At 45.6% G+C, this 11,234-nt stretch overlaps 1 protein-coding gene across 1 annotated transcript; it reads right to left on the bottom strand.

Annotated features, from left to right (window-relative positions):
• Window positions 1-8,575: 8,575 nt before the first annotated feature.
• LOC101986093 (60S ribosomal protein L30-like) lies at window positions 8,576-8,979 on the bottom strand. Its single transcript, XM_005356202.3, has one exon. The coding sequence runs from the start codon at window positions 8,947-8,949 to the stop codon at window positions 8,602-8,604; it is 348 nt and encodes a 115-aa protein (XP_005356259.1). The 5' UTR covers window positions 8,950-8,979; the 3' UTR covers window positions 8,576-8,601.
• Window positions 8,980-11,234: the final 2,255 nt, after the last annotated feature.

The raw sequence follows: 11,234 nt of genomic DNA, 5'->3' as shown, positions 1-11,234 counted from the left end.
ACTGTCTTGTTCTGGGAATCTAGAGAAAGCAATGACCAAAACCAGCAAAATTCCCTAGTCTCCATTCTAGCTGGGTAATTCATCAGGGCCATGTTGACTTAGTACCATAGGCTGGATGGCTTTGGTGGTAGAATTTTTATTTTTTTTTCCACACAGGTCTGGAAGTTGGATTAGAATGTGAACAGCTCTGCTTCCCCCAGGGGTTGTGAAAGCAGCCTCTTTCTTGGGTTTGTAAGATGAGGTGATGGAGAACCCTTCTGTCCCTTCTTCTTCTTCTCCCCGACTTCTCTGTCTACTTATAAAGACACTTACAAGAACAGTGTTTCTTACAATGCATACGGAGAAGTTGATGCGTGGTAGCCATGTTTGTAGACCCCTGCACCAAGACTACAGGAGCAGGACCTGCCTTAATTTTCATCTAATTGCCTCTCAAAGACTGTCTCCACATAGGCAGGTATTCCGATGTACGGGGGAGTTAAGATTTCCACACATGAATTTTGAGGGGCCATAGATCAGCCCTCCACCAACTTCAGCACTGGAAGCCTCTGAGACTTGAATGTTGTTTGTTCCCAAGGTATAACTCAGGGTACCTTGACTGATACACAAATCACATTGGGGCTCAAAATGACAGCTTCTTTGAGGTGTCTGTGCATATTTATGACTCAAATAAAAATCACATCAGAGACGATATTTTCAAAAGAAAGGTTATGTGTGACACCACCATGATTAAATTAGCATGCATTAGACCCCTCAGAATTAGAACGTCGTATTTCTTCAAAACAAGAAGCTGGGTTTCTTTTTTATTTTTAGTTATTTTTTGGCTTTTGGTTTTGACTTTTGAGAGATAGGATTTCTCTGTGTGGCCCTGGCTGTCCTGGAACCCTCTCTGTAGACCAGGCTGGCCCTGAACTCAGAGATCTACCTGCCTCTATCTCCCAAGTGCTGGGATTAAAGCCATGTGCCACCATGACCAGGCCTTCTGCCTCACAGGGATCCCTTGCTCCTGTGACCTCACAGATTCTTCCCCTGTCTACCAACCTCACTCCTATGACCTCACAGGTCTGAAAGAGCCAGAAAGTTGAAGGTGGTTTCAGGGTCTTCAGTAAGTCCTTCCGATTTTAAAAAGTGGAGATCCCCAGGGAAGGAAATATTCTCTGTGCTCATTTGGGGCTACTGTAATATGTAAGATCAGACTTGGTGACTTACGACAAAGGAAAGAAATTATCTCACAATTCTGGGAGCCTGAAGTCCTCCATCCAAGTTTTGGTTACCAGATGTGTCTAGCCACAAGGTTGAAGGAGGCCAAAGACAGGGAGTTGTTTATTGCTTGTTTTCTTGACACAGCTCCATACAAGAGAGTTCTCACTGGAAACAGTACACGACAACACTGTAACAGCATTTAAAGGCTGTGGACCCTGTACCTACCCAGAGTTCAAGGAGAAGAACTCCTCCTCACTTTTCCAGCATCCGGAGGTTGAATCCTGAAGCCCCTCAGGTGGCCCGGCTGTGTTACCCTGTCTCCATCCTCCCAGGGCCTTCTCAGCTCTGTGACCCATCCCTCCATCTACGTTTCTCTGACAAGCACGTTTGTCGTGGGTTCTGTGGTTTGCCTGGGTCAAGCAGGAAGAGCTTGTCTGAGGTCCTTTATCTCGACTTTTCCCTAAGAAGGTCACACCCTTGCTCTTGGGAATTAGGACGACTAGGTCTCTCAGAAGGAGGCCACCATTCAGCACACCGTTTTGTACAGCTTCACGAAATACCTTCCCACTGGGTGTGGTTGCATACCACTGGAATGTGAGCTCTCAGGAGGATTGGCTTGAGGGTAGGTAGCACATTGGAGACCAGCTCAGCCTGAAGACACAGGCTGGATCAAAGCCACAAAAACAAGTGTTTTCTGAGACAAACTTGGGAGGAGATTTGTGTGCTACTTGTGTGTTATATTCTTCAATGATTTGTCTCTTTATACCCTCTACACAGGAAAAACACCATTTCTCTTTCTCTCCTCATTTATAATGAGGAGAGAATATACCAGTATATTCTTCAAGAATATACTAGTTCTGACATCAGCTGTGTAGGAGTTTCTCCCACACCCCAAACCCTTGAGTTTCCTGTAAATACCCAGCGGGTATCTTAGGATACAATTCTGGTTCCATGTATGTGGAACTGACCACAGGCATGGCTGGTAAGAAAGGAGCACCAATTCAGGCTATTTTCATAAGTCTACAGTGCCCAGATTAAGAGTGAAAATCAAATTAGACATAGCGAGAGGCTTCTTCTCCCTTACCATCAGCTGAGCACAGATAAAAGAGGTGACTTCAAATGTCAAAGCTTCTCCTTTGGAGGCAGAATATTTGCTGATGCCAGCCCGACTTCTGGTCCCTTACAGATGACTTGGGCATTCTGGGAGAAAAGTTCATGTCTCCACTCTCATTTTCTCTCGTTGCATGACCAGCCAGCTGTGGCCATTCTTGAGTTACGGTAGAGTGAGGATCTCTGTAGATGGACAACTGGACTGTTTCCTAGGGAAACAAGCAGAAGGGGATAGGGCTGGCCAATAGGTCAGGGAACAGCTGGAGGAGACTCATGGTCATGGATGCTCAGCTGACAGAGGCCCAGGGTGCTGAACACTGTAATGATGATGGTCACTGTCACTCACTGGGGAAATAGTTCCAAGCTTGTCCTCTGTATTTCATGCGCATTATGGTTAGTTAGTTACCTTAACTTTTACAAGACTCTTAGGAAAATTTAAGTGATCCTTCAAGGCTAAGCAAATCAAGAGAATGAGACCTTAAGCAACCTGACTGAGGTATGATAGCTAAATACACATAGTTAAATAGATCTTCCTCCTAGGAAGGCCTAGTGCTATTTATTTTCTCCCGCTGTCCATCAAGAGGGAGAAAGCAAGAAAATAGATTATCTCTCACACCAGAAGATAAATGTAGGGACAATAGACCAACATTCCAGTAAGACAGATTGTTGGTTCAGTCAAGGGAAGGATTCTATAACAGTCAGCGCTGCCCGGCAATGAGTAGGCAACAAGCAAGTGTCCAAGCAGAAGTTGGTGACCATCTGCTGTGACTATATTAAGGAATTTTGCCCTAAAATGGTTAAGCCAGGAGAACCTGATGGGAAGATATGTGTGCCTTGTTCAGCAAAATCTCAACTGCTTCTGGACATTTCTAGAAAACCAGGCTTTCCAGAACTCCTTAACAAGGCCCTCTGTGATGCTAACTCCTCACAGTCGGCTCTGCTGGTTGTGTCTGACACAGGGAGCACTCGGTTACCTCTGTTTTGATTCTCTCAGTCCATCTGCATGCTCAGAGACTGAGCTTACACAACCTGCATTTTCTTTTCCTTTACGCAGTAAGGAACAATGGCGTACTTATACTCCGTGGTAGCATTCCTGAGACATGAATAAATCCCGAATTCCTCCTCTCTTAATGAATTAATCTCAGCGTGCCAAATACCCATTCACACTTGCTTTGTGAGGCAGCTTAGTTTCTTAGGCTGTGCATTCTGAGAATGGGGCTAAGAACTTCCTGGCACGCTCTGACTCACCCTGCTCCTCCATTCTCTGTGTGCTTAATGTCTCCATTCTGGGGAGCCCGAGGACACCGACATGTGGAAAGGAACTCAAAGACAGTTTACACAACTACAACTGTTAACACTGTCCTGGTGCTGGAAAGCACACCAGGTCTCACCCAGATCACTGCCGAGTATATGGACTCACGCTTAGGAACACCCCTCACAAAGCCGGCTCTATTCTAACTCTCCCCATTTTAAAGGTCAGGAAACGGAGGTGGCAGGGCAGATAAGTATCTCGCAAGCAGCAGAGTTCCCTTGCTCTACCCCAGGTCCTGCTAGTCCGCCTCGGGTGTGAACTGTTGGGTTCAGAGGACTCTGGGTGTGTCGTCCATCACCTAGGGCATAGACTTGCTTGGCTGTGAAGGGAAGAGCCCCGTGCTATACTGTCACCTTCAGTCTCTCTGAGGTAGTGTGTTGTGATGTGACATGCAAATGAGAAAAGCCATCGAAAGCCCGAGGAGATCCCTGATTCATCTCGCAGGAGAGGCATCGCAGTGTGTGCCTCCGGAGCGGGATATTTATGAAGACAAGCCGATTTGATTAAAGAAAATCAGACCCAAATCTGGCTGTCTCTCCCTGCAGCAATTGCAACCCTTCGCCCTCCATTTATTACTGAGTATAACTGGAAAAACAACATTCAGCATGCGAGAAAACATGCTCCTTCCCCTGAAGGCCACTTAGTAGTCTTCTTTAGTATGCGTTCACTAAGCCACTAATGGCTCCAATTCATTCATTTACCCCAAACATACAGTGTGTAGTACATCAGGTGCTCGGACAGACTCCGTGTCGATATGTTTATATTTTCGTGGAATCCTATTTTCACAGCTGCTTGGGGATTATACTAGCTGCAGCGACAAATAAATCTTCAAAATCCCAGGGCTTAAGAGATAAAAGCGTTTTTTGTTGCGGTAGCCTGTTAGTCCACTTCCTGTCGCCGACAGATATCTGGGCGTTTGACTTATGAAGAGGAAAAGTTGGTTCTGACTCACATTTTCCCAGGTTTCAGTTCAGCGTCACTTGGTCCTATTGCTTTGGGCCCAGGGTGGCACAGGATGTCACAAGGGGGGTGGGGTAGGGTAGGCCTGTCTACCTCATGACAGCTAGGAATTGAACGTCACCAGAAGGAACCAGGGTCTCAATAGCCCTTTCAAGATTGTACTCCCAATAATATAACTTCCTCCCACTAGGCTCCACCTTTACAGGGACAACCACTTCCTACTAGTGCCAGCCTTTGAAATGCAGAATTTGGGGTGACATTTCTTATCCAAACAATGGCCAAGAGGCAAACCTGTCCTAACCTAGATTCTTTCTCTCTTGTGGCTTCCTCTTTCCCTACACCAGGGGAGTCATTTGCATCCAGATGCCTGGTGGGAGTTTATCAAGTCTAGAAAATGCTCATTTGCCTCCTAATCCTCTTTGCCCAGAAGTCACATAGATCCCTTCTCTTCCTGTTACTGGTGACAGTTGTCTGGTCTGGGATAGATGATAGGTTTGAGGTTACTGAGAAAGTCATTCCAGCCAGGCAGCCTCTTCCCTACGAGAAGTTTCTGTTTGGATGGCAGCTAGCATAGAGGCTTTTAGCTAGTGTAGTGAGCAGAACAGACCGAGTTCATCTTGAGCTGCTGAGCTGGTCCTGGGGTTCCCCTGCGTGGTGGTGCTCTCTGCCAATGAGACCGATAGTGTTTAACATAGCTTTGGCAAGTTTTCATTGGAAATTACTTTCAAAGTAATTTGGAAGCTGAAGATTCTTCTTACGTGATCCCTCGACGGTGGCAATGCAAATTCTCTGTAGACTAAGCTCGTTCTCAAAAAGTCAGGGGTCTGTCAGAGTGGAGTGTGAGCAGAATACAGAGACTTAGCCATGCTGTTTTGAATCCAAGTCAAGATGGATCAACCAAGTGAAGGGATTGATTCTCTCGCATGTCTGTGGGACAGTTTTGAAGGCGGTTGCCTGCAATGAGCTATATTTTGAACAGGAAGAAGACTGTAAGGCAGCTGGAACAAGAATGTGGATCTCTCTCTCTCTCTCTCTCTCTCTCTCTCTCTCTCTCTCTCTTTCTCTCTCTCTGGATATTAAATATGTAATTATGTAATCCAGCATGTCTCCTGACCTTCTCCTCAGTTGCCTCATCTGCATATTGGGAAAGGGCGTGGGCTAGATTGCCCCATGCTGTCTTGAAGCCTTGTCCTTGTTGATTCCCAGGGGAAAGTTTTAAAGGTGACTCCCTTCAGAGTCCCTCTCCTCTACTTAGAGCAGCACTGGAGGGTTTGTTGAAAATACCCTCATTACTGCCCACACAGCCTCAGTGTAATTATTCACACACTGTAGCACAATTAATAAAAACCCAGAGACAGAAACTGAGGTTCAACCTGAAGGTCAAAAAAATCAAAACAGCCAGCCACTGGCTCTTACCTCTACCTCCATCTGAAATGGCGATCCTGACTCCAGGAATCTCTGAATGAGACTGTGTCTGAGAGCTGTCTCCCCCCATCTTATATTTCTCTCTAGGGCTGAGATTAAAGGTGTGCACCACTATCTCCCGGTTTCTATGGCAAACTAGTGTGGCTACTGGGATTAAAGTGTGTCACCACTGCCTGGTCTGTAAGGCTGATCAGTAGGGGCTGTTTTATTATCTGAACCTCAGGCAAGCTTTATTTACTAAAATACAAATGAAATATCACTACAACACACAGTATCCCCAGGGTCAAAGGAGCCCAGGCTGGAAGGCCATCCATCTGGTGTCTCTGGGCCATCTGGTGTTACATGTGACACTCAGCAAACCTCAGAGACCCTGGCTCCTCAAGCATGAACTGGAAAAGGGAATTCCCCTCCTGCAAGGATGGAGTGCATTCTCACAAATGAATAGCATGATGCCTGCTAAAGAAGCCGCAGCAACTGCTTGTGTGGGATTGGATGATTGTGGCCGTTGCTACCCTCTGGGCCGTGGCAGTTTGCTCACTTACATGGATGGGGACCGATAGACAGGACCCCTCAAAAGACTCTCCTTCCCTCAGCAACACCTCTATTGGGTAATGCTAAAGGTGATGATAGAAATTGGGAACTTATTTTCTCTCTTCTCTCCTCTCCCTGCTGGGGTCTGCCACACAGATGAGTCTGACGACCTCTCAAGAGACAGCCTTCAAATGCTTAATGTGGGTGAAAAGCATCCTTCTCTCTTCCCAGATTTTTGTGCCCCTGCCTTTGGTAACTGTTCTCCTTATCAAAATGAACTCCTTGTTCGCTCACAATTCAGGCTCCTCCCTGAGTAGGAATCAACTTGTCTCTATCCTCGAACCTGGGCCACACGGAACGAGGCTCTAGGTGTGCACCTGCCTAACATCAGCAGAATAGGAATGTCTGTCACTCCTGCACACTACAGTTACCTGGGGAACCTGGGAAACTCACGCATGTACACGTGCTCAGCAGACTGCCCCCGGATTTGCCACTGATGTCTCTGAGTGTTGAGGGGATTTCACTGTGTGGCCAAGGCTGATCACCAGAGCTCAGGACTCTTTTCTCTGGGCTCACACTGATGACTTCTGCTCATCTCATCCATCACAATGCTGTCATATTCAGTTCGCTGCTAAGAAAATAACTCCCTGCCTTTTTTGTATAGAAAAAAAAATCATGGGTTTCCAATTTCTTGCTGTATACTTGGTTTTATAATTGCTTGGATGCAGATATCTTATACTTGTAGGAATTAAATATTTGGTTAAATTTGTCTCTTTTTCATAACTCAGGAAGTAGAAAATACTTCCTAAAAAAGAGCAAAACAGCAAATATTTAAGACTTTGCAGGTCTGTCTGTCACATTCATCATGTTTTCGTTATGCTGTGAAGCATCTGTGGATGTGCATAAATGGATGTTACCGAGTTGCCTTGTTTGCAGGAAGAGGCAATGAGACAGATTCACGTACATGCTGTAGTTTGACAACCCTTCCGTAATATTCAATGCAAGTTTGGCTCTCAGTTCTGCCCCATAGCACATCACCTATGGCTTCCATCCTCCTTTGATCAGCAAATCAGGTTCGTACCTGTCTTTTGTCTCTTCCCAAGTCACTGACGAAACTGTTGAACAGGCAGAAAATATCTATGGAAACCACAGTGAGGGGCTGAGGAGACGGCTCAGTGGGTAAAGTGTTTGCCATGCAAGTTTGAGGACCTGCCCAGAACCCACATAAAATCCTCGCCTGAGGGAAGAGAGATGGGTCAGCCAGTCTAGCCAGCTCAGCAAGATCCATGTTCAGTGAGAGACCCTATCTCAAACTCTCAAACATAGGGACCAATCAAGAAACACATCCAGCGTTGACCTCTGGCCTCCACATCTGTGTGTCATCTCGTGTACCTGTGTAACACCCCCCACAAAAAAAAAAAAAAAAAACCTGCGGAGATGCCACTTCATACACATCTGCATGGTGCATGGCTTTTGTTAAAAAACAGGAAATGGTCTGGGGAGATGGCACTGCAGGTGAACGTGCTGACTGTGCAAGCCTGATTGTCCCAGGAACCCACGCAAAAAGTCAGAAGCGATGCCATGCCCGTCTGCAATCTCAATACTCCTTCCCAGAGACGGGAAGTCAAGGCGGGAGAACTGGCCGGGAGCTTTTGCTCTAGCTAGTGCAGCAACAGAAACAAGAGAGATCTTAGCAAGATAGAAGGCAAGAACAGATTTGTAAAAGTTATCCCCTGACCATTTTATACATTACCACTCACACCTAATCTCGGGCATGCGCTCGCCCACCCCCCAGTAATAATAATAATCATAAACAGAAAAAAAAACAAAGATGTGGAAGAACTAAAACATCTGTGCCTTGCTGGTAGGAAGACAAAAAAATTGTATGATTGATATAGAAAAACCCCAGCAATTTCTCAAAGAATATAAGACAGAATTACTTTTGAAGATCTATACAAAAAATTTTAATGTGAACTCAAGGACATATCTGCACACTAAGAGCTGTAACTCTGGTATTTTTTTTTTTAAGGAGCTCTGGTAAAGTTTTATTAAAGGAAAACTTTTTACTTTTCACCAGTCTGTTCTGGCATGCTTCTAATAATGTCAGAATCACCTGGGTCAATGATGGCCAGTGTGCATACTCTGTAGTATTTTCCACATGCTGTGCCCAACTCAATGTTATTGCCACTGTAGTGATGGACACCAGTTTTAGCCAACATGGCATAGTATTCTATTTCAGATTTCCTCAAGGCGGGGCAGTTGTTGGCGAGGATCACCAATTTTGCTTTGCCCTGTCTGATCATCTTCAGAGTCTGTTTGTATCCCAGCACGTACTTCCCACTTTTCATAACAAGCAGGAGCCGAGAGTTGATCGACTCCAGAGACTTTTTCGTCTTCTTTGCTGCCACCATCTTTCTGCCTTAGGTGCAGGATGGCCCCCAACCAAGACCAGCCGCCAAGATGGCTGGGGAGCGAGCGTAACTCTGGTATTTTTATAACATGTGAAAGGTCAACAGCACAGGTATTGATCAAAGAATGGGTGAATAAATAAAACTTGATATTTAATCACGATGGGCTATTATTCTGGACTTAAAAGCAACAAAATGTTGGTGATAGAGAGATGGTTCAGTGGTGGAGAACATTTGCTGCTGTCTCTTCCAGAGGACGCTAGTTCAATTACCAGCACCCACACTTGCCTGTAACTTCTGCTCCAAGGGGATCTGATGCTCTCTTCTGGCTTGTTTGGGTACATGTACACACGTGGTGTGTAAGCGCATGTACGTGCGCGCACACACACACACACACACACACAAATAAAAACAAATTCTACAAAACAATAAAATTCTGATTAATTTGATGAACCCTGATGCCATTGTGATGGAGGAAGGTCATTGGTTAATTATAATAAAGAAACTGCTTGGCCCTCATAGGTTAAAGGAGGAGGAGTAAACAGAACAGAATGCTGGGAGGAAGATGAAATGAGCTCAGAGGCCATGCTCCCCTCTCCCGGGCAGCCGCCATGAAGCAAGCTGCCAGGTCAGACATGCTGAATCTTTCCCAGTAAGACTGATGCTACACAGATTATTAGAAATGGGCTAGTCCAGGTGCGAGAGTTAGCCGAGAAGAGGCCAGATATAATGGGCCAAGCAGTGTTTAAAAGAATACAATTTGTGTGTTGTTATTTCGGGGCATAAGCTAGCCAGGTGACCAGGAGCTGGGGCGGCAGGAACACAGCCAGCAGCTCCATACTACACCATTGCATAAGTGAGCTGCACAAGACACAGGGGAATAGTGTTCTATGAATCCAATATGGGATTCCTAAGGTGGTTACAGGTCTAGGGGAGGGGTGGGGGTAATTTAATGTAGGTCTTTAGTTTGGGAGGTAGAAACACTGTTGGAAACAGACAGTGCTTATCTTAGGGTTGCTATGGCTGTGATGAAATACCATGACCAAAAGCAACCTGGGAGAAAAGGGTGTTAGCTAACACTTCCACGTCACTATTCATCATTAAAGGAAGTCAGGGAAGGAACTCAAGCAGGGCAGGCGTGTAGAGGGGGGAGCTGATGCAGGGACCATGGAAGAGTGCTGCTTACCAGCTTGTTTCTCTGGGCTTGCTCAGTCTGCCAAGACCAAACCCATGACGGCTAACCCAGAGATGGCACCACCCACAATGGGCTGGGTACTCCCCATCAAACATTAACTAGAAAAAAAAATACCATATAGGCTTGCGTATAGCCTGATCTTATGGAGGCATTTTCTCAGCTGAGGCTCCTACCTCTCAGATGACTCTAGTTTATGTCAAGTTAACAGTGGTAATAGTTATAACAGATGCATCGTTTTAATTTGTCGACATGGTAAATATTATATGTCTTTGGCTGCAAGACCAACTCCTAAGAACTTCCATTCAATTTTCATCAAAGCCTGTTTGTTTGTTTGTTTGTTTTTATCCCTGTGACAAAATACCAAGAACACAGCTTTGGCAATATGGGATTTATTTCGGCTCATGGTTTGAAGGGTTCTATTCCATGCTTCTGGGTCCAGGTGAAGGGAAGGTGGAAAGTTGCCTACTGTAGGGTAAAGCTGCTCACTTTAAGGTAACCAAGAGGCCAAGAAAGACATCAGAGAGCCAGAGCAAGACATACCCTTAAAACTCATGCTCTAGAAACACACTTCTTTTAGTTAAGCCTCGTTTCCAGTTTCCACCACCTCCCAAAAGTCCATTCAACTATGAATTCATCACATGTTAACCCATCCATTAGGTCACAGCCCTCAGGGTCCAATCACTTCCCAAAGCCTTTAACACGGGAGCAGGAAAGAGACACTTCACAGCTAAGCCACAACACCTGGTGCCAGGCCACCTCCAAGATAAGCATCCTGATGGCTGAAAGTTGCTGAGTGCACTAGCTTTCTATCACTGTGATGAAACAGCAGAGAAAAGCAACTGGCAGGGGCAGAGGTTTGTCTTGGATCACAGCTCCAATTCATGGTTGGTTGGCTCAGTCCATTGTTTCTGAGCTTGTGGTAAGGTGGTATGCCAAGACAGAAGAGTGTGGGAGAGCAAAGCTGTGGACAGGAGATAGACAGACAGACAGACAGACAGACAGACAGACAGACAGCAAAGCTGTGGACAGGATATAGGTAGGTAGATTAGATAGATAGATAGATAGATAGATAGATAGATAGATAGATAGATAG

Source organism: Microtus ochrogaster, chromosome 18 (genome assembly GCF_000317375.1).
Source record: "Microtus ochrogaster isolate Prairie Vole_2 chromosome 18, MicOch1.0, whole genome shotgun sequence".
In the NCBI taxonomy this organism is placed as follows: Eukaryota; Metazoa; Chordata; class Mammalia; order Rodentia; family Cricetidae; genus Microtus; species Microtus ochrogaster.
The sequence above is the reverse complement of the archived record's forward strand: the minus strand, read 5'-3'. Positions and strand labels throughout refer to the sequence as shown.

What these genes read in the sequence shown, in the direction of transcription:
- LOC101986093 (XM_005356202.3), bottom strand. Translation starts at nt 8,949, where the DNA reads ATGGTGGCAGCAAAGAAGACGAAAAAGTCTCTGGAGTCGATCAACTCT.